This window comes from Dipodomys spectabilis, unplaced genomic scaffold, assembly GCF_019054845.1.
Source record: "Dipodomys spectabilis isolate Male_0828 unplaced genomic scaffold, ASM1905484v1 ptg000052l, whole genome shotgun sequence".
Taxonomy (NCBI): domain Eukaryota; kingdom Metazoa; phylum Chordata; class Mammalia; order Rodentia; family Heteromyidae; genus Dipodomys; species Dipodomys spectabilis.
This window is the reverse complement of record NW_024870729.1, coordinates 4,187,131-4,210,602: the sequence shown is the minus strand read 5'-3', so window position 1 is coordinate 4,210,602 and position 23,472 is coordinate 4,187,131. Positions and strand designations below refer to the sequence as shown.

The window sequence follows — 23,472 nt, the reverse complement described above, 5'->3', positions numbered from 1 at the left end:
AAGATGTCCCTGAGCCATGTCTACTTCTGCTCTTTTATTGGTTAGTGTAATTGTTACTCAGTGTGCATTATTTGGTTTTATTGGAAGTTTTTCTGTGTTGTAATCCCTTAAGCTGATGCTTCAAAGGAGAGTCACATTTGAAGGTCAGAGTCCTTTGAACAATGTTTTACTCCTAAGCTGATTTAAGAAAGATTCCTATGTGCATGGCCAATGAACCAAGTCCATTTACAAAGCAGAGTTTCTAACAAGCAGGAAACCAGAAGGGCAGTCGTAGCCCAAACTGTGCCTCGTCCATGTTTGTCTACTCAGGATGCAAGCATAAGATGAAATTAACAGCTTTATGTCCAACTTAATATGCTCTTTGTACCAAATCAGTAGCATTTTGATAATTAGCATACTAACTAGTGAAAGACTATATCCACCACGTGGAGTGTATGTTTAACATGTGGACTTTCTACTCCCAAACAACATGTTTGCTTTGGTTAGGAGACATTTTTGATGTTGCTTGGGGGAGAGATTATTTGTTTTTATGGTGGTAGAGATTAAATACAAGGTCTTGTGCATGCCAGGCACTCTACTGCTGATCTATGTCTTTAGTCTGAGAATTTTATTAAGTACAAAATCAGGGAGTAGTTTGTTTAAGATTGGGGAACAGAAAGCACATTGATATGCAGGTTCACCAGTGATACTTCTGTTGGTTTTCCTTTCCCAGTGCTGGGCCTGACTCTCCCGGTGTGGGCAATAGTGCTCATTTCCTTTGGTGTGGGTCTGCTGTTTGCCCTCTTTGTGTGGCTCTTTGTGTGTCCATGGATGCGGAGGAAAATAGCAGGTAGGTGCCATTTTTATTCTTCTGAATTACAAAATGCTCCTGATTTAAGACTTCTGTGTAACAAGTCATCACACATGAAGGAAGTGGAAGACAGTTGGGGAATTTGCTGTCATCACATACTCTTTCTCACTCCTAGGTATTTCCCTAGAGAAATGAACATTTAAACTGACACAAATATCTGTGAATGTTTGTAGTGCCTTTTTTTCTTTATAATTCCCGAAGTTTTTGAAGTACATTTGCCCTTACTTGCATAAACAAGTTCGTATTTTTATTTTTTTAATATCTTTATTGTAAAGCTGATAAAGAGGAGGGTTATAGTTACATAAGCAAGGTAATAAAGTGGGGTTTTTTTGGGGGGAGGGGTTTGGCCAGTCCTTGGGGCTTGGGCCTGGGCACTCCTTGAGCTTCTTTTGCTCAAGGCTAGCACTCTATTACTTAAGCCACAGTGGAATGGAACCCAGGGTTTCATATATGCTAGGCAAGCACTCTACTACTGAGCCACATTCTCAGCCAGTGCAAAATGCATTTATTTTTAAACACTGTTACCCCCTCCCCACACCCTTCCTTTCCAAGTTGTAAAGTTCATTTCCATAATAGTGTCTAGTGCATTAGTTCATCCTTTGTCCTGCTGTTTCTGTGAGTCGCTTTCCCTTCCACAGATCAGATAAACTTACATACAAGACAAAGGGAACAGAACAAAAAAAGAAATAACTGTATATAAGACATAATTAGAGGGGCTGGGAAGGTGGCTCAGTGGTACAGCGCTTGCCTTGCATGCATGAGGCCCTGAGTTCAATTCCTCAGCACCACATAAGCAAAAAGAAAAAAGCCGGAAGTGGCGCTGTGACTCAAGTGGTAGAGCACTAGCTTTGAGCTGAAGAGCTGAGGGAAAGCGCCCAGGCCCAGAGTTCAGGCCCCACGACCAGACCCCCCCCCCAAAAAAAAAAAAAAAGACATAATTAGAACCTCTTGTTTCCAATTCTTGGAGTTCATTTTGATATACTTTCATTTTATGGTCCTATATGGAAACAAACCAGTTTAAGTGGTAGAGCACTAGCTTTGAGCTGAAGAGCTGAGGGACAGCGCCCAGGCCCAGAGTTCAGGCCCCACGACCACACCCCCCCCCCCCCCAAAAAAAAAAAAAAAAGACATAATTAGAACCTCTTGTTTCCAATTCTTGGAGTTCATTTTGATATACTTTCATTTTATGGTCCTATATGGAAACAAACCAGTTTATGCATAGAATGAATATACAAACTAGTGCTCTATGCACTGGAATGCTACTCACCAAGTAAAAGCAACAGACTGTCAGTTCCTGTAACAATGTGGTTAAATCCTGCATATGCTGAGTGAAAAAATTATCTAGTTTGTGATTCCTATCTAGATGACTATAAAAAGGGTCAAGCTGTAGGGTCAGAGACCAGATCAGTCACTGGTGATTCGGACTGTGCCATCCAAGTTTTGGGGGCTGATTGACTCCTTTCTTGACATCTCCCTGTGGTGGTGACTATACAAGTCAGTGTATCTTTGAAGACTCAAGCACCCACATGCGGTCAGTTCACTGTATGTATTAAGAAGTGATAACTTTTAAAAGCCATGTTGTTAATGGACTAAAAACTAGCCCCTCCTTGTGTGTATTAAGAAATGATAACTTTTAAAAGCCATGTTGTTAATGGACTAAAAACTAGCCCCTCCTTCCTTTCCCATAAATCTGGATCCAGGTCTCTTTTGAGAGAAAGTATGACCTCCAGTATATGTGCAGACCGTGAGCTCCACTGACACTGCTTGCCTGATTTACCCCAAGGGAAGTGCTAAAGTATCACTAAATCCTTTGGTTTTTAAACATTCTCCTAATAACTAAACTTTAACCTCAGGCCTTCAAATATTTGCTATCTACCTGTCTGGCTATGATTTCACAGAAGGAAATTCTCATACTCCTGCTTGCTTCCTAAGAGACTTTTTCGTCAGTCCTGTGTATTTTGGTATACTAATATACACTTCTGTTTGTATTATTTTAAGTACAAAAAGAATACAAAGGATATGGACCTGAGATCTAAACTTGGCTCTGCCACTTACTACCTATGGAAACTTAGGCCAATAACAATGTGGACTAATAACTTAATCTCACTGTGCCTCAGTTGTTTATTTACAATCAAGAAAATAACTTCCTCATATAAATGTTAACCTATTATTACCCGTAAAAATACTGTCTTCTCTCATCTAGACTATAAACAATTTGAGATCAGAGATCCTATGTCCATTTTCTGGTGTGCCATAGAGGACATATAGACAACACAGACAGAGATCATCTGTGAGCGTTTTCTTTTCAGTTCTATAAGTGAGAACGTAGAAGTTTGCTCCAGATGACTTCCAAACAACAAGATAATTGAGTTAACAGCACCATGTATCTGATTTGATTTAAAAGAAACTATTGGGGTTTAAAACAGCTTTTTAGAAATCCTTTGCTCATCATTTTTTGTTATGTTACTGAGTGTGATTCTACTAGCCACACCTCCAGCTCTGATTTTTTTTCTACCATAGTTATTTTTAGGGTAGGATTTCTCTTCCTATTCATGTGCACTTCTGAACTGCAATCAGGCTTCCTGGTTTTGCTAGGATCTCAATTATGTACCTAGTAGTGGGTTGAGAAGAGGTCTTATGAATTTTTCTGCCAGGGCTGGCCTTAAAACATGATCCTTCCAATTTCAACTTCCCAAATAGGATTACAAAAAGTAAGCCACCAGCACTCAGCTATTTTACAGTTTTGAGACAGTGTCTCACTGTATTGCCTAAGCTGGTCTTCAACTCCTGGCCTCTAATAGCCCTCTTACCTAGTCTATGCCTGAGTGCTAGGATCCCAGTGCCAGCCATCACCCTGGCCTCCTTGTTTCATTTTAAAGTCAAGGATTTTTTTAAGTAAGTAGGACCTCCCTAAAAATTTTATTTCCTTCATAAAATTTGGTATGATGAAAAAATCTGAGACCAATAATTTATTTACCAGAAGAAAACCACCATGCTAGAACAAATCTCTTTGAAGAGAAAATGGACAAACATTTCAGGGCTTCTGCAGCTAGTTTAAGAACAGAGATCAGCCTGGTCAGTGGTGGGTGTACAGAATGTTGCCTCTGAGGTTGCCTAAGTCACATGTCTAACCCTCTTGACTCAGACCGTAAGTACCCGTCTTTTCCTCAACAGCTGAATTTTCCACATAGTTGATTTCTACTTTTATTTTCTTAATCTAGATAGAACCTTTTTTTGTTTTGTTTTCAAAGTAGGTGCTACAGTTTCTAACATTCATTATTATTATTCAGTCGCAAGAATTCTCTTCCAGGATTTATAGTTACAACTCTATTTTCCTAGGCAAATTACAAAAAGAAGGTGCTTTATCACGAGTATCTGACGAAAGCCTCAGTAAAGTCCAAGAAGTGGAATCTCCTGTCTTTAGGGAGCTTCCAGGTGCCAAGGCCAATGATGACAGCACTGTCCCTCTCACGGGGCCACCTGGGGAGACCACAGGGGCCTTAGAGGGCACGTCTACAGGGAAGCACCCACGGGCCTCGTATGGTAAGTCTTACCTGGAAACTGGGTTTATGTGTGTCAGGAAACTTCTCAGGGATGACCTTCCGAACCTGGGAGCAGGCACAAAGAGCCTCCAATTTCCTGTTGTATATTTTGATGATGGAGATGATCCACACATACTAAGTTCATGTTCTACCATTGAGCTCTTTCCTCAGTGCCCGAATTTTATGTTTTAGTAAAACCTAGAGGCCTAAGCAACCTCACGAGATTGTTCCACAGTTACCAAAAGGGGCTTCCTCTTGGGCTGTGATTTTTCTCCAGGAGCTTTTTATAGTCTTACCAAGGCATCAAGGCCTACATAGTGGGTGTCTGACACAGCAAGTGTCTGTACTGAGCACCCTCAGCTACCTAAGCCTATTTTCACCAAATTGCTGAAGACTGGTTCATTTGACTAGAGACATTTCTCCTAATGACTATGCCATAGATCCAGAGACTCTAGAAACTCTTCAGACCATCCCAGGCCATCCTTTACTCTCATAACACTGATGGACAGTGCTCCAGTCCCTGCCCATTCTATCCATGTGGCTTCTGCCTCTGCAAGGTGGAGGCCAGCACCTGCTTTCCACAGGAGTTCACTCAAACTTAGCCCAAGGCAAGTAGATGGGTTTGCGGTAGTGAGGATTGAACCAAAAGCACATGCTGGACACTCCCAGTCCTACAAAGTAAGCAAATCAACTTCACTGCTAACCTCACAGGCACCGCCTCTGATGGGCATGAATGGCCTTTTGGAAGCAGACAGCCCTTCAGTCTCCCTTGAACAGGTCTCTGTCTCATATATGAAGGTGTTCTGCAATATAGTCTTTATGAAGTTTCTCCCTTTGTTGATTAGAAAAAGCAAGTGTTGCAGTGATTTCTAAAAGATTCTCTTTAGCAGAACTTAATACCATTTTTTTTTTGTCAGTCGTGAGGCCTGAACTCTGGGCCTGAGTGTCCCTCAGCTCTTCAGCTCAAGGCTAGCGCTCTACCACTTGAGCCACAGTGCCACTTCCAGCTTTTTCTGCTTATGTGGTGCTGAGGAATTGAACCCAGGGCCTCATGCACTGAACCACCTTCCCAGCCCCTTAATACTATTTTTTATTTACTGTGTTACTCTGTTCACAAATTTGTTTTAATTTTGGCCTTACTGTATATTATTTATAGTTACTTTTAAAATCAAATGGTAAAGGGTCAGTTAGGACCAAGAGGCACGTATACATGAATAGATTTGTTGAGATGAGACCCTCCTGGTATGTCAGTGTTGATGTCAATAAAAATATTTAAATCACTCATAATCCAGCCTTCCAGACATCACTACCATGAGCTGCTAGAGAGCATTTTTTTTTGTAGACAGCTTTGTGTTGAGAAGGCTGGAGGATAAGACCTTCTAGACCTTTACATGTGTCGCCTGTCCCACTCCTGAGCCACACCCAGCCCTAAACCAAACTCTCCTAAATCCCTGCCAGGAAGGGCGTTGTCCATGACACCCAGCTCTGCCAAGTCTCCCGTCTCCAACGGCACATTTGGCTTCGACAGCCACACAAGGAGTGACGGCCACGTGTATCACACAGTTCACAAAGACTCGGGGCTCTACAAGGACTTGCTGCATAAGATCCACGTGGACCGGGGCTCCGAGGAGAAGCCGGCCCCCGAGAACAACTACCGGCTGCTGCGGCGCAATAACAGCTACACCTGCTACACCGCAGCCATCTGTGGGATGCCTGTGCACGCCACTTTCAAGGCAGCTGACTCAGCCTCGGCCCCAGAGGATAGTGAGAAGCTGGTAGGGGACACTGTGGCCTATTCTAAGAAGAGACTTCGCTATGACAGCTACTCCAGCTACTGCAATGCGGTAGCGGAAGCAGAGATCGAGGCTGAGGAGGGCGGTGTGGAGATGAAGCTGGCATCAGAGCTTCCAGACCCTGATCAGCCTCGGGAGGACCCTGCAGAGGAGGAACAGGAGAAGGATGCCCCTGAGGTCCATCTGCTGTTCCATTTTCTGCAAGTCCTCACAGCCTGCTTTGGGTCCTTCGCACACGGAGGCAATGACGTGAGGTAACTATATTCATTAAATCAATAAGCAACATGGGGCCTGCCTTGATGGCCACACTTCTTGTCTTATTATGGGTGAGGCAGAAGTAGGAGGAGTGATCCAGGATGGCAAGCAGCAAGTGTGAAACCCTCTCCAAGAAACAACCAGTGCAAATAGGGCTGGAGTGTGGTACAAGTGATAGAGCACCTGCCTAATGAGCACAAGGTCTTGAATTCAAACCCCAGTACCAAAATCAAACAAGAAGTATGCATTGGGAATTAGCACTGAACACTAGGGTTCAGCAATAAACAGCATGAATAGAAATTCCTACTCCCCAACCCCGGGAGGGTTGTGCAGATAGTAAACGCACAGGTAGGCACAGAGCATGCTGGACAATGAGAAGGCTTGTGGAAAAGTAGGAAGGGATCTGGGAACCCAAGGGGTGCAGTGTGGATGGGCTGTGCAGGGAAGGAATTGAGGGACCAGACCAGGTAGCCGCATAGGAAAAGGGAGCAGCAGTTGCAAAAACTGGAGGTAGGCCCTGGAGGGGAGAGAGTAGAGACTAGACAGTAGGAGGTCATGGAGGTCTGGAGTGCTTAGGAGTTACCAGACCAGGAGTTACCAGGAAGTGAGGGTCACATGCAGAATGGAATCCCAGCTATTAAGAGTCTGGGGAAAGGAAATTCTTTTGAGTCCATGAATTAAAGGCCAAGTTGGACAACACAGCAGGAAGAAAAAAATAAATTTTCAAAATGAAGAAATATTTTTACTTAGAAAAGGGGAGCCACCAGAGGCTTAGCGCAGACTGCTGTGGTATTCATTTGCCAGGACTCTGTCTTTGTTCAGCAAATAGACTAAAGAGAAGCAGATGGGAACCATTAGGAGGTTAGTAACTGTGATCTAAGAAAAGACAATGGACCCTGGACTTGGATTCTTGTTATTCAAGTGTGTTTTCAAAGCTGCAAAACACCTTGGCTCATGAGCTTTTAAGTTAGTCAGCAAACAGTTCTGAGTACCTGTTACATTTAGGACATAATACTAAGTAAGTGAGTTGGTAACAAAAAGGTAAATACTATCTGATTCTAATACACAAGATAGCTAAAGTAGTCAGCAGCACAGAACTAGAAAGTAAAATGCTGGTTGCCAGCATCAGTGGGAAGGGCACAGGGCTGTTGTTTAATGGGCACAGAATTTCAGATTTGCAAGAGAAAAACTTATGGAAATCTGTTTGACAACAATTTAAATATGCTTAACACTACTGAACTATATGTATAAAAAAAATTGTTGTAAAGATCAGGTAATGAGTATATTCCCTTTTGAACAGTGTCACTCCCTCATTTTCTCCCAGTTTTTCCCTTCCCAACTCCCCTCCTCCGCCCAAGTTGTACAATTCATTTCCAACATAGTATCTAGTAAGCATCACTGCTGAATTGTTTCACCTTTTGTCCCAATGCAAACTTTTTTTTAATACCTGTATATGCTGGTACTAGGGCTTGAACTCAAGGCCTGAGTGCCGAACTATATACTTAAAATGGCTAAAATTCCAAATTTTGTAGTATGCTGAAATAAACTCTTTACTACTAGATTGTATACTATATCTGCATGTTGTAGGTGAACATAAGTGTAATTCTCACAACTGAGAATCACAGTGCCATGTTTATATCTGTGTAACCTTCTTTTCTTTCCAGTAATGCCATTGGTCCCCTGGTGGCTTTGTGGCTGATTTATAAACAAGGTGGAGTAATGCAAGAAGCAGCCACTCCTGTCTGGCTGCTGTTTTATGGTGGAGCTGGAATCTGCACAGGTCTCTGGGTTTGGGGGAGAAGAGTGATCCAGACCATGGGGAAGGACCTCACTCCCATCACACCATCCAGGTGAGCTAAGCCAGCAAGTGTGGCATGGGAAGACAGTTTGACAGCTGAGGTAGACTGCCTGCTGAGCTTTGTTGACCTATGTCAATACGTCAAGAGTCCTGAGGAAGAGGGCACTCCTGTGCCTCCATCTCCAGTGCCCTATTGTGAGAGGCAGTAGAATAGAGGAAGCTGACAGAGACGGAGCAGGCAGCAAGGGAAAAGGACAAGCAGGCAGCAGCCCCATCCACCCCTGCTGATGGCCTCATGCAGTGGGAAGTGCAGAGAGCAGGTGTAGCGGGCAGGACATGAACATCACACGCACCTGGAATCTGTATCTCCAGAATCCTCTAACTGCGCCCACTCTCCTGCCCCACAGCCCATCTGGCTTCTTTTCTGTGTTAGTTAGCTCTCTGTCACTCTAACAAAATACCTGAGATAATCAGTTTATGAAGAGAATGGGTTCATTTTGGCTCACAGTTTGGAAAGTGCTAGTCCACAATAGTTGGCCTCATTCTTGGGGCTATGGTAAGGAAGTACATCATAGAGGGAATAGATGGCAGAGCAAAACTTCTCACTCCCTGGCTGATGAAAAGAATGACAGAGGAGCAATGGGAGAAGGACCAAAGAGCAAGAGTGCCACATCCCCAGTGACCCACCTCATAAAGGTTCCCCCCACCAAAGATGGATGGGCCAGGCTTCACATAACCTGAACACGTGGGCCTTTGGTGAACATCCCAGACCCAAAGTACAATACTGCCTTTCCCAGAAATAATTCAGCCATACCAGCTCCCATCTGCTGTCCTTCCAGGGCTAACTTGACCATGGTCCAGGAAGCTCAGCCACATGGGACATGTCCTTGTTGTCAAAAGTGAGGTCAGAGGCTTCATTCAACTGTGGGGCCTTTAGGTCTATTCAGAGCTTAAATATCAAGCTTAAAACAGAACTGAGAGAAAGTAACTAAAATTTGGAACTACCCATTGTAAGAAAAATTTTCTCTTTAAAAAAGAGATTGGGGGATTCAACTTCCTTTTGTTCCTAGTTTTCCCCTCTTGAAATTCATTTGAGCAAAAGATTCTTTTAGAAGATTAATTTGAAGAAAAATTAGTCATCTGAGCACATTTTAAAAATGAGGGCATAGTTTTTCCTGTTCCTTTAGAGATGACTACTCTATCATCTTACTACACAGCAGGCATTTCTGACCCAGTTCCTGCAGTGTGTGGATTTTGAAAACATATCAGGAAAGCAGGCTGTTTGGGGCTGGCAACAGGATAATGTGAAGTCCTGGCGTGAACTGTTGCCATTATGCAGCAGTTTCTTCTGCTAATGTTCATCTGGCCCAGTCAGCAGTCGGCACTGACCCACAGAATGTTCTGGAGTGCCTGTAGCACTAGAGGAGGAGAGCAGGAGCACCTGTGACATATCTTCCTCTACTCCCCACAGTGGCTTCACCATTGAGCTGGCCTCAGCCTTCACCGTGGTGATCGCCTCCAACATCGGGCTTCCTGTGAGCACAACACACTGCAAGGTAGGCCTCTGCCAGTGAAGGGAGACAGCCTGCCACCAGCCGCCGGGGCAGGGCAGGGCAGTCAGTGCACACACAAAACCCAGGAAAGCTGGCAGCATTCTGTGCATGGTGATATGTGCGAAAGAGCAATGCTCTAGCAGAGCATTGTTGGATATGGGTATTTGCTTCCTTCCAACTGTCCTTGAGTCTTTCTTGATCCTCAGTGTGACACCTCTGTTGTTCAGACTAAGCCTTCTCAGGGCCTGACCCTGACTGTAAGCACTTATCCTCCCATGGTGCCTCTCCACCCCCATTCCGTTAGTCCTGAGCCTCCCCTACTAACCCTTACTGGAGTTCCCCTCAGAGTTGACAGTGTTTCCCTAGGGCAGGGGGCTGGGCCTCTGTAGTGCAGAGAGGAATGGAAGGAAACAAATCAGCTTGGCAGAATTCAAAGACTGTTGTCTCTGGGTTTTTCCTTAATATGATGTTCACAGTGATTCTTGCCTTACAGTAGATTCCAAATGAGTACTTCCTACTATCTATTACCTCTGTCAGCTGGACAGAGCTGGATAGGAGGGTGGTGTGTTGTCAGGGTGGTGGAATGTTGGAACAGGAGGAGCCCTGAAGGATGATGAGAAGAAGTGGGCTCCAGGTGCTGTGAGCACTAGGGAATTAGATGTGAACAGTTGCCAGGTCCTCAGCCAGGTTTCCTGGTACCTGGAGATAATGTTGAGATCTCCCTCCCCATGGACCTCCTGGGTACAAACACCAACCAGCCTCAACAAAATAAGAGCTTTGTCCAGATTTTACTTAATGAATAGGCACCACCTGTACATAGATAGCAAATGCCACAGATGTTAAGGTCAGATGATATTTACAAGGGTCTTCTAAGTCATGTAGCACATTTAAGACAAGGCTGGGGCTGGGGCTTTCTAGCAACCACTGTGTGTACATAAACTATGTGTAGGCATTGGGAACAAGGTCTCTGTGAGTCAGGAATGGGGAAACATTCAAAGGGTGTGGACATCCATGTGGAGTCTAGCAGGATCACAAGAAGCTCAGAAATGGTTATCTAATGCTAAAGACTGAAGTTTCTTGTTGGACCATCCATTAAAACCTGTGCAAAGTTGAAAACTTGGCAGAAAAACAAATATGAAAGTTGTTGTTTAAGATGAGCTTTTGGATTTTTCTAGGTAGAAGTTTACTTCATGCTTCCGTGACTAAGTGCATAGTTTAATTTTTTTTAATTTTTATTTTTGTGCTGGTCTTAGGGCTTGAGTTCAGGGACTAGACACTGTCCCTGAGCTTTTTTGCTTGAGACTAGCACTCTACCACTTGAGCCAAAGCTCCAGTTCCAGCTGGTTTTGTTTTGTTTTGTTTTGTTTCTAGTCCTGTGGCTTAACTCAGAGCCTGAGCATTGTCTCTGATCTTCTTTATTTTTAGGGTTAGCACTCTACCACTTGAGCCAAAGCGTCACTTCCAGCCACTTCCAGCTTTTTCTGAGTATTTTACTGGAGATAAGAATCTCACAGACTTTTCTACCCAGGCTAGTTTCGAACCACGATCTTCAGATCTTAGCCTCCTAAGTAGCTAAGATTACAGGTGTGAGCCACCAACACCTGGTTTTTCCTATTTCTTTTCTTTTCTTTTTTTGTATTATCTTTAAATAGTTGTACAAAGGAGTTGCCATTTAGCAAAGAAGTTTACAAATACAGTATATCTCAATCTATGTCATCCATTATCAACATTCCTACCATCTTTTCCCCATCTACTCCTTAGTTTTGTAGGTTATACATTGGATTCTTCTATTTTTTTACTTAATTTTTTTTTATTATAAAGATGATATACAGAGGGATTGTAGTTATATAGGACAGGTAAAGAGTACATTTCTTTTTGGACAGTGTCACCTCTTCCCTCATTCTCTCCCAGTTTACAATGGATTAACTGCATTCTTTACTCTTCTCATTTGTCCACCCATTTTTCCATAACTCACCTCACCATTTTTGTGTATCTGCTTCCTGTTGTTTTATTTTAGTGAACCTTTTTTTTGTTTGTTTTTTGGTCAGTCATAAGGCTTGAACTCAGGGCCTGGGAGCTGTCCCTGAGCTCTCATGCTCAAAGCTAGTGGTCTACCACTTCGAGAATCTACAGTGTACATTACTTTCTGAAAAAATATACATAAGAAATGCTGAGGAAAAAAGTAGAAGACCAGAACAATAGGACACAACAGAATTCTCAAAAAAAAAAAAAATCATTTAACAAGGCATTGATGGCTCACACCTGTAATCTTAGCTACTCAGGAGGCTGAGATCCAAAGATCATGGTTTGAAGCCAGGCCTGGTAGAAAAGTTCATGAGAGTCCATCTCCAAAATAACCAGGGAAAAAAAGAGGAGCTGGAAGCCAAGAAAGCAAGAGAAGCAATTGTGCAAGGCCCTGAGTTCTAACCCTACTACCTCAATCAATAATATTCTCACCCTCATAAACAAAAAGGCAACAGGGACAGTTCTCTTTCTTCTATTCTAGATTCATTAGTTAATCTTTTCCATTTTTTAAAGGTATAATTTTTCCATTATATAATCTTTTCTACATTCTTTTAAAGCACATACTGAATTAACCTAATAATAGAACCTAGTTTTAAAATCACACAAGTAACCAAGGAATAGTGGCATAAAAATTTAAGAACATTTAAGCAAGACCAAACAGATCTGTGAGCTGAGCTCTGCTCAAGGTTAGTGAACAGGGCTTGTCACCAAACCTGTCCCACCACTACCACCACCTGGTTCTGCAGGGCCTGGCCTCGCAGGGCTCTGCCCGGTATGCTGAGGGAACCCCAGAAGGATGTGTGGCATTTTTCACTGCCGTACTTTATCACCTAGCAATTCATTCAGAACAAATGCAACCATCTATGATATATGGCTAAAGTACCAGTGTTTGAACATACCACTAGTAAGCCCCATTCAAAAATTCAAAAGTTGAGACCTCATTTGTCAGCAAATTAAAAAATGTAAAGGAAAATCACTTCATGATTATAGAAAACACAGGTCTGGGAAGGTGGCTCAGTGGTAGAGCGCTTGCCTTGCATGCCTAAGGCCCTGGGTTCGATTCCTCAGCACCACATAAGCAAAAAGAAAAATGCTGGAAGTGGCGCTGTGGCTCAAGTGGTAGAGCGCTATCCTTGAGCTGAAGAGCTGAGGGACAGCACCCAGGCCCAGAGTTCAGGCCCCACGACCAGACCCCCCCCAAAAAAAATTATAGAAAACACATACTTTAGAGTAATTCTACAAAGAAATGGGAGTGCTAGATAGGGGAAGTCCAGACCTAGGTGGAATCTGGGACATGCTGTGTGGCTGACCAAGAAAAGCAGGTTCTGTAAATATCTGTTCTCCCCACTGATAGCCCCAGCAGAACTTTTCTTGGAACTTTACAAAGTAATATTATTTTGGTAGGAAAAATGATACTCAGAAGGTTCGCAGGTTTGAAGCCAGCTGAGGCAGAGTTAGTGAGAACCTATCTCAAAAACAAAATATAAAACAAATACCGAATAATGTAGGTCATGTGTTTGCCTAGTATGCATAGGCTCTGGATTCAGACCACAGTACCATGAAGATGGATGAATGGAAGAACAGACAGGTTGTGGGGGAGGGCGATTTTAAAAGAAAAGTGAAGAGGTTCTGACACTAGCATATTACCTATTATATGGAGCCAAAAGTTGGTGGGGGCAAGTCCTAGCTCCTATTTCTCCTTCACTGTTCTTTTTTTGTCATGGGGCTTGAACTCTGTCTGGGCTTGGGCGCTGTCCTTCAGCTCTTCAGCTCAAGGCCAGTACTCGACCACTTAAGCCACAGCACCAATTCTGGTTTTCTCTGGTGGTTAACTGGAGTTAAGGGTCTCACAGATGTTCCTGCCCAGGCTGGCTTTGAACTATGATCCTCAGATCTCAGCCTCCTGAGTAGCTAGGATTACAGGAGTAAGCTACCAGTGCATGGATGCCTTCACTATTTTTATTTTTATACTTACTTTACATTTTGGAATGGTTACGCAACAATGTCCACTTAGAATTACTTGTCCACTTAGAAATACTTAAGATGGTTAATTTTGTTACACATGTTTAACCACAATAATTAAAAAGTCAATACTTACATAAGAATTGAGAGACAGCCAAGAGATGGGTTCTGTCTTATCAACATATATTTATATTCTATATTTTGCCAGTACTGACATTTGAAATCAGGGCTTTGTGCTTGCTCAGTTTGCTTGCTAAACTGGTATTCTGCCACTTAAGCCACATTTCCAGACCAGCTTTTTGCTGCTTATTTTGTAGATGAATTTTCTTTCTACCCTAGCTTGCTTTGAACATTAATCTTCCAGATTTCAGCCTTGTGAATATCTAAGATTATATGGGTAAGCCTCCAGCACCCAGTATGAGCATATTTTGAAAAAGGAAAAACTGGGCTGGGAAGGTGGCTCAGTGGTAGAGCACTTGCCTTGCATGTATGAGGTCCTGGGTTCGATTCTTCAGCACCACATGAGCAGAAAATGCCAGAAGTGGTGCTGTGGCTCAAGTGGGACAGCACTAGCCTTGAGCTGAAGAGCTGAGGGACAGTGCCCAGGCCAGAGTTCAGGCCCCACAACTAACAAGAAAAGAAAAACCAGAAAGTAACACAGATATAAACCTAGAAAAACAAAATTAGCACCAAAATTAACTCTTCAGATATATGAACATAAATCTGATGGCTTCAGTATTTTTAAATATCCTTAAATGTAGAATAAAATCTACTTTTAAAATGTTAGAATATTTAAGGAGAACTCAAATAGTGTAATTTCTTGGGAAGGTAAAATCAGAAGTTAAACAAAATAAACACCAGGAAATGAGTACTCAAAGGGGATGGGTAGAGTCAAGGGGAAAGGAGAAGAGGAAAAGGGGAGAAGAAAGGGAGAGAATGCAGTCAAGAATCCAATGTATATCCTAAAAATTTAAGAAGATGAAGGAAGGAGGCGTAGAGGAGGGATGGGTGAGAATGTTGAAAGGGATAACATCGATCAAGATATATTGTATTTACAAACTGCTTTGTTAAACTAATTAAAGATAACTTTTAAAAAGAAAAGATAGAATAAAAATGGAATTAAATACATATCAGATATTCAAGCTAAGTAGAAATCACAGAAGAAAAGCATAAGCTTATCTTATTGATTGCATGAAACTAGAAAGAAGCACAACAAAGCTAATACTAGATTAAGAAAAATCTCTGTATTAAGTATCACAAAGTTAATAACATTGTTCAATAACAATCACAAAGTAAGTGTGAGACACATTAGATTTCACTACATAAATAAGCGAAAATCATGACAAGATGTTAAAAACTAGATGGAGGGTCTGGGAAGGTGACTAAGTGGTAGAGTGCTTGCCTCGCATGCATGAGACCCTGGGTTCGATTCCTCAGCACCACATAAACAAAAAGAGCAGGAAGTGCACTGTGGCTCAAGTGGGAGAGTGCTAGCCTTGAGCTAAAGAGCTCAGGGACAACACCCAGGCCTAGAGTTTAAGCCCGAAACAGAAATAAATAAGTTTAAAAAAATCAGATGGAATGATACTGGGTAAATAAGGGAAGGTTCAGCCTCAGTCATGATTATAGCTGTATGTATTGGACTGATGGTATAGCTCAGTTGTAGAACACATCTGAGGCCTTGGTGTGTGGCTCAGTGACAGAGCAAGTAGCACTCCATCCCTAGCATCACAAAACGTAGAGAAAAAAATGACAGTAATCCATGAGAACAATTTAGGAGATGGTTATAATGTTCTAGATTCCCAGAATCAAGATTCCTCACACCATAATAACTTTCATAAAGTTGTGTAGCAACTTTGTTACTATCCTGAGCCCACTGGCCAGGAAGGAACACTCTCAAAGTAGATGATAGGCAGGGAAGGAGGAAGTCACCATGTTGCAGCCAGTGTAATAAAGACTAAATTGCTAAAACTTTAGCAGAAAAGAAAGGCTTGTTTAGAAGACAGCTATTGTAATGGAAATGTATCTCTCTCCATACATTGCAGCAATGTGCTAAAATTTGGTGAATTTGACTTATTGGGAGTTCCTAAAACTTCAAAGTGTCAAATTATTTCAAGATATATTTTAAATGTTGCATTCTAATTAGTAATCTCTTTTACAGAATACTACTTTTAAAGCCTAAAGATAAACTATATGAACAAATGTCACGGTAAATCTAGTTCTGATAAGGAAAAAATAGAAACAAATTGGGAATGGTTAAAGAAATTCAGGCATCTCCACCAAAAGTCTGCCCTTCTTTATATGACCTTTCTAAAGACTTGCTATAAGGTTATACTATGTTCTTTAAAAAAAAAAGTGTTAACAAGAAAAGAAGAATGTATAGATTAGCACAAGGAAGAAGCAGAAGACTTTATAGTCAAAGGCTATTGTCTATGCTGCTCCGTGGATCTGCAGAATCTATCCATTGCTTAGGAAATAGAAAAATCATTGTCTATAATTTCGTATACTAATTATAGCCAAAGACTGAGTACAACTGGTCATTGTGATGACCCTTTCCATATGCATTTAGCTGTTTCCCTGGAAATGCACCAGAGTTGCTGGTTAATCTTGGCTTCGGTTAGTGGAATATCAGATTAACTGCCTTTCAATAAACTGTAGTTTTTAGTGACTCCCTTTCTCCAGTTAGACTCCTGATGCTGTGAATTGCCTTTCCTATTTGAATGTCATTAGCCACCATTAAGTGTGAGAAGATCAGCCTATTTTTCATGGAATTCTTAAATATCCAATTCCAGTGTGACCAAGAGCACTGTTAACTCTGAATTTAACTACTTCTCATATGAGGTATAAAATGTGGACATTGTGTTTTGGTTTTTTTTTTTTTTTGGTCGGTCGTGGGGCTTGAACTCTGGGCCCTGAACACTGTCCCTCAGCTCTTCAGCTCAAGGCTAGCGCTTTACCACTTAAGCAACTGCCATTTCCAGTTTTCTGAGTGGTTTATTGAAGATAAGAATTTCACGGACTTTTCTGCCCAGGCTGGCTTTGAACCATGATCCTCAGATCTCAGCCTCCTGAGTAGCTAGGATTACAGGTGTGAGCCACCAGCACCAGCCAACATTGTGTTTTCTTATCATTTTCATTTTCTAGGACACTTAAAGCTATATCTCTTTTACTTTTTAAAAATTTAACAAACCATAAGTGACCTGCAAGTGTTTGGAAACCTACTCTATTAACATTTTGATTTTCATCTATTATACAAAACCATTTAATGAGTCATCGTTACCTATAGATCCAATAATACATTTTTATGCAGAATGTAGGTGAAAATGTACAGCAGGACTGGAAACTAAAATAAAATATTCCCCAAACAATCAAAACTATCTTTAAAAAAAAACTATCTTTAAAAGCTTTTTACAAACTAAGGAAAATAATGGGCAACTTCATTTTATGTTTATGTCTATGTCCATGCTTAGCCATTGACATTGATAGTATAGATTATGCATTTTACCTTGAAACATGCTGATATTTTCACTTTAAAATGTTTGTGCTTCTCCAGGTGGGATCAGTAGTTGCTGTGGGCTGGATCCGCTCCCGGAAGGCCGTGGACTGGCGCCTCTTCCGGAACATCTTTGTGGCCTGGTTTGTGACTGTCCCGGTGGCAGGGTTATTCAGCGCTGCTGTCATGGCTCTTCTCATGTATGGGATCCTTCCATAGGTGTGACTTGTCTTCCTCCCACCAGTAAATAAGTAAAATGGTAGATAGTCTAGCATGGGTGTGCGGGAGGTATGTGCCCTGACATATCTCTTTTCTTTCTCACACATGCACACGCACATGCGTGCACACGCTCACATGCATGGCTGTCTCCCATTCAGCCCTGCACATCCCTTTCAGATGGCCCCATGCCACACTGCTCTCCCAGGCTGCAGAGGTTCATCTTCCAGAGCTAACTTAACTACTGTACATAGTAGTATGTATTAAACTGGTATCGTGGTGATATGTGGTGCAGTTACTTATATATTAAATATATATTATATATACCAAATAGCATTATTTCAAACGTACTCAAGATGGGAGTGGAGACTATTGCCTAGAATTCAATATTCAATAAATCTTGTACATAATTTCAGTGGCAAATGTTAAGAACATTTTGGAAACGAAGTGTAGATTGGAAAATAATTTCTTTTTCCAACTGGTATTTTTTTTTCCCTTTTCTATACTGTAAAAAAGTGAGCTAGCAGATCCGGGTTACAGTCAGGCCAGTGTACACAGGCCTGCATGTACCATGTAAAACTGGGCCAGGGGCTCACAAGTGCTTTCCTGGCAGAATGTGTTCACATAGTACAAATGGGTTACTGTACAATATATCATACTTTCTTTTGTAAATACTTAAAACTGTAATTTTAATGGTGTGCTTCCCTTATACATTTTTGATCAGAGGATTTTGGAAGTACCAAAGAAGCAGGGGAATAGTTTGCCAGTATTAGATTTCTTGTTGTCTCCCTTGTCACTCATCACTCCCATTTGCCTGGGTGTGGAAGACCAGCCAAGCTCTTATCCGCCAAGAGCAAAGTGTGTGGCTGAGTACCAGCTGCCCACCATGTACACGTCCCATTGTGGATTCCCACCTCATCAGCAGCCCCCCTGCTGCCACATACCAGATACCAGTCAGCACTACAGTGGCCTTTCACTGTCACCAGCGTGGAGAATGTACAGGTACAGGATGAGGGCTAAGCACTACATATCAAATCCCAGTGAAACTTCCATCCCTGTTTTCCCCTGCAGTTGAAAAGTTGAGATCTTGTCTCAAATATTAAAGCCAGTGAGGCTTTTTGTGTGCTTTCACGTTCTAGAAATTTGGGTGCTGAGGAATTCAAAATACACTGGGTTTGAGTTCCTTGGGGCCTTTACTAATCAGAACAGCTGAGGCTCATAGAGAGCACTGGATTCTCTGTTGCTAGCAAGAGGGAGGAAGTAGAACTAATGTAAGAGCTTGACACTTTGGAAATGCTGCTAAAATTTTTATATTGACAAACATTTTCTTGGTACTTCATTGTGATTTTTCATTAATCAACCATAATAAATTTATAATAAAAAGTACCCCTCAAAAGTTGGCCTCTGAAGTCCTTTTCTAAGTATACATTTAATGTTCTTCTTTCAGAGTTTCCACAAAAAAATAGAAGCTATGAAATTCAGTTACTTACAGCTTCCATCAGCGGCAGCCTCCATAAGGGGGTTGGTTATGAGAGATGGAACCCTGATGGCAACTATGGGCTCACAAGCTACTCCATTAATAATGGAGACTGAGGCTACAAGTGAAGAGGGAAACGAGTATATAGGAACACTCCACTTTCTGCTTACTTTTTTTGTAAACCTAGTTCAAAATATCAAGTCTATTTTTTACTGTTACTGAAAATATACATGTATCACAAAGATAAATTTAGACTCGGGGGCAGGGGAGGGAGACAACAGCAGCCTGTAGGAAGGTCACAGGGAGAACCGGGATAGGTGATTTGAGAACTGGGACGAAGTCAAGGAAGAAAAGAAGGGGCTTGTTTATTTTAATTAAGGAGTTTCTGGTAAAATGAAAATGACTAGCAGTTCTTTGGGTAGTGAGATCAAAGTTTACTTAAGGATCAAGTGCAGTGACTCTCGTCTATAATCCCATCTACTGGAAGGTTGAGAGGATCAAGGATAGAGGTTCAAGGATAGCCTGGGTAAAAAGCAAGGATGCCTCCCCCATCTCAACCAATAAAAGCTGGATGTAAGTAACCCTCCAGCTATCCAAGAGATATAAATAAGATTCCTGGGCCAAGCTGGTCCTAGCAAAAAAACAGGAGACCCTGTTTGAAAAATGTAAAAATTGGCTATGGGCCTAAATTGGTGGAGCACCTTCCTGAGTTCAAACCCCAGTGTGTAGGGGGGAGGAGTGGGGAGACGAAACCCTACTAGCTTGTGAATGGAGTAGAATGGAAATTTTCCATGCCTTTACCCACACATAGCATTTAGAGATTAAATGTAATCCTGAGTCTGATATTCCAAACTAGTGTCTAGGGAAAGGAAAGATCAAAAGGGCAGAAAACAGACTAGGTACTGCTATCCCATTTGTTTGACAGTAACCAACAGTGACACCTAGTGGTGTCAAGCTCACTTGCAATTTTATCTTCAGAACCTTTTAAATAGCAGCAGAGAAATAACAAAATTCTTACATAATGCAGAGTTGCAAGAAAGGTTTTGAGACCCAGGTGCCCACGGTTCATGCCTATAATCCTAGCTACCCAGGAGGCTGAGATCTGAGGGTCATGGTTCAAAACCAGTGTAGGCAGGCAGCTCATGAGACTCTTAACTCTAACCGCCCCCCGCCCCCCCCCCCCCCCCCGCCAAAAAAAAAAACCTGGAAGTAGAGCTGTGGCTCAAGTGGTAGAGCCCTGAGTCAAGCCCCATCTCTCTCTCTCTCTCTCTCTCACACACACACACACAAAATGGTTGTGAATTACACATACTTAGATCATCGTGGGGAGCTATAATTTCCTTGCAGAGATCTGCTGTCCTAAGAAGCTAAACCAGAGTCATCTGCCACCATTTGCTCAGCAAACATCCAGAGTGCATACTACTCCTATGGCACCTAGCATGGACCTGACTAGAAACTCAGTATTCGTGGGGTCAAGAGGCAAGAAAGAAACAGCAAAGTAGCGTCATCCTGAAGGCACTTCCAGAGAGCCGCAGCCCTGAGGAGAAGCTGATGAGTTACTATGGGAGGTCGGGAAGTTCCCAGAGCAAAGGTAGAAATGTGAGATGCACATGCAGAGTGGGCATGGATGACACACATTCATTTTTGACTCTGGACATCCGAAGAACACCTGACAGGCAATTTGAAATGAGGGTCTGGTGGTCAGGAGGAACTTCTCTGATGCAGGCAGACTTCAGGAAAGCAGTGGTGGTCAAAGCCAGAGTAGTATGTGTGGCTCACCAGGAAGATGAATCAGAGGACACCCCACTTGCCATACCACCCCACCTTAAGATTTGGACTCATGCTTTAAGTAGACAAAACAAAATTTCCATAAGGTAGGGACTACAACTCAAAGCACATACACACTGTCTAATTTACCTTGTCCACATGCCTGGATCACAGACTCCTGAACACCATAGAAAAGAAGTAGACTGCCCTAGTCACTCTGGAAGAATGAGCTGGAGGTGTTGGAGTCAGTTGCTCTCAAAGCACATTACCCCTGTCCACGCCATTCGGGACAGGTAGTGAAAAGGACCCAGAGGAGTAGCAGAGCAACAGATCAAAGTTGGAAAAGTGCTTCCCACAAGCATACACATGGAGAACTAGGTTGCACAGCTAGCAAAGGTGAGGACAGAACCTGAATGCCAGTACCTAAGTGAGAATACCAGTAGCTGAGAACAAAAAGGGGGAAACCAGCAAAGGCAGAACAGAGTGGCGGCATGGATGCACCACCAAAGGTCAGGTTAAACTGAAGGATGGCTTACCACAACACACCCATCCTCAAACACGTGTACATGACATTGGATGACAGAGAAATAGCTACAACTCTTAGAACTCCTGCTATACATGTTCTCGAATCTGAGGCTCAGCCAAGCAGCAGCAAATTTCCAAGGACATTTCATGACCAAATGAAACTTTGAAACTCTATCCCTTGAGCAAATACTCAGAATTGTGAAGGTGGACTAGAAATGGACCATGATGCCTTCTTGGTCACATGCAGATAGAATATTTACTACATCATATTAACTTTTTTGGGGGGGGAGGGGGTCCGGTCGTGGGGCCTTAACTCTGGGTCTGGGTGCTGTCCTTCAGCTCTTCAGCTCAAGGCTAGCACTTTACCACTTGAGCCACAGCGCCACTTCCGGCTTTTTTCTTTTTGCTTATGTGGTGCTGAGGAATCAAACCCAGGGCCTCAGGCATGCAAGGCAAGCACTCTACCACTGAGCCACCTTCCCAGCCCCCATCATATTAACTTTTATAACAAAATAAAAATCTCATTCAATAACCTCAGGCCTATTGTTTCCAAAAAGTAACACCAGTACTCTTCTCTCTCTCTCAAGAATAGCAAGAGGGAAGTGATGTTTTATCCTTGGCTACTGCCTTGGGCCCAGGCCCCCTCACAGACAGACTTGCTGCCTGCTGTGCTACCCCAGGGCCTCTGTCTTAGAGACACTTGATAGAGGGTTTCCTCCTAAACATGGCATAAATTCCAATTTTAAAAAACTGGAAATATAGCTGGGCGCTGGTGGCTCACGCCTGTAGTCCTAGCTACTTAGGAGGCTGAGATCTGAGGATCGCGGTTCAAAGCTAGCACGGGCAGGAAAGACTGAGACTCTTATCTCCAATAAACCACCAGAAAACCGAAAGTGGCACTGTAGCTCAAGTGGTAGAACACTAGCCTTGAGCTGAAGAGCTGAGGGACAGCGCCCAGGCCCAGAGTTCAAGCCCTCGACCGACCCAAAAAAACAAACAAAAAAACTGGAAACATTTAGTAAAGTACAAAGTAAAATTTATAATTCTAGTTTGGGAATGTGGCTCAGTGGTAGAATGCTTGCCCAGCATGCATGAAGCCCTGGGTTAAATTCCTCAGCACCACATAAACAGAAAAAGGCAGAAGTGGCACTGTGGCTCAAGTGGTAGAGTGCTAGCCTTGAGCAAAAGCAGCTCATCAACATGCCCAGACCCTGAGTTCAAGCCCCAGGACTGGCAAAAAAAAAAAAAAGTGTAATTCTACTTCTTTAACATAATGAATGTTAACATTTTTAAATTACAGTCCTGTATTTGCAAATATATTTTTTAAAAATACAAGTTCATTTTTACCTTGTCTTCTATTTAACATTATACTAATCATTTTAGAAACATGATTTGTAATAGCTGACTATTTAACCAAAGCCCTACTGATGCACACTTGATTATCAACTTTTTACCATTTCAAAGAGCACTGAACTAACTTTACTCATAAACCTTGTGCATCTCTGATTATTCTCTCAAGGCAAATTTGTAAGAGGCACTGACTCAAAAAAGCACCCTACCATTAAATACATACACACATACATGTCACATTTTGCTCCAAGATGACAAGCTCACTGGCTGTGGTGGAGATTGGGGTCCTAGATCAATTGAAAACATGAAGTCAGATGGCTGTGATCATAGCAGCTCCTCAGCTTAGCCAGGAAGGGGGAGGAGGGGAGATGTGGAGGAGATCTGGAGTAGGTCAGTGAGGGAGGGAAGCGCATGTGGGCAGTGTGAGCCTGTTTCGGGTGGGCAGAGGAGCCGTGAGACACCACAAGAGGTGTTCTGCTTTGGGACACTTCTTGTGGACTCCTGGACTCAGGGTTGCAGTTATTATTTCATGCTGGCGACACTGTGTGTGGACAGAAGTCATGGACTTCCTTTCAACCTAGTGGCTCCTTCAGTGATGAGGACACTCAGTACATTCCTAGCCAGCCTGCACTTTAATACTTAAATTCCTATTTGGATTCTTGTACAAAAATGTGGCTCTTTGAATTATCAATTAAATCATCTATAAGAAAACATAAGGGAAGAAAATGCAAACATACAACAATCTTCATCTCATTTAGGTTATGAGTAACAATCAGCCTCAAAGATAGCTCTTTGGTCTGTCCTCATTATTTCTCTCCCTTAGCCTTAACCACACTGGACTGAAGAAAGCTACTTTGGAGGTTGAA

General features: G+C 42.4%; 1 protein-coding gene across 3 annotated transcripts in view; it reads left to right on the top strand.

Moving 5' to 3' along the window:
- The window catches only part of Slc20a2 (solute carrier family 20 member 2), a 97,796-nt gene extending 78,913 nt beyond the window's left edge, over window positions 1-18,883 (top strand). For all 3 annotated transcript variants that reach the window (XM_042679407.1, XM_042679410.1, XM_042679408.1), the window contains 6 exons: window positions 713-829; window positions 4,190-4,393; window positions 5,851-6,439; window positions 8,105-8,290; window positions 9,710-9,794; window positions 17,332-18,883. In XM_042679407.1, coding sequence (XP_042535341.1) covers window positions 713-829; window positions 4,190-4,393; window positions 5,851-6,439; window positions 8,105-8,290; window positions 9,710-9,794; window positions 17,332-17,490 — 1,340 coding nt within the window. In that variant the 3' untranslated portion in view covers window positions 17,491-18,883. The remainder of the gene's footprint in view (window positions 1-712; window positions 830-4,189; window positions 4,394-5,850; window positions 6,440-8,104; window positions 8,291-9,709; window positions 9,795-17,331) is intronic.
- The last annotated feature ends 4,589 nt before the right edge of the window (window positions 18,884-23,472 follow it).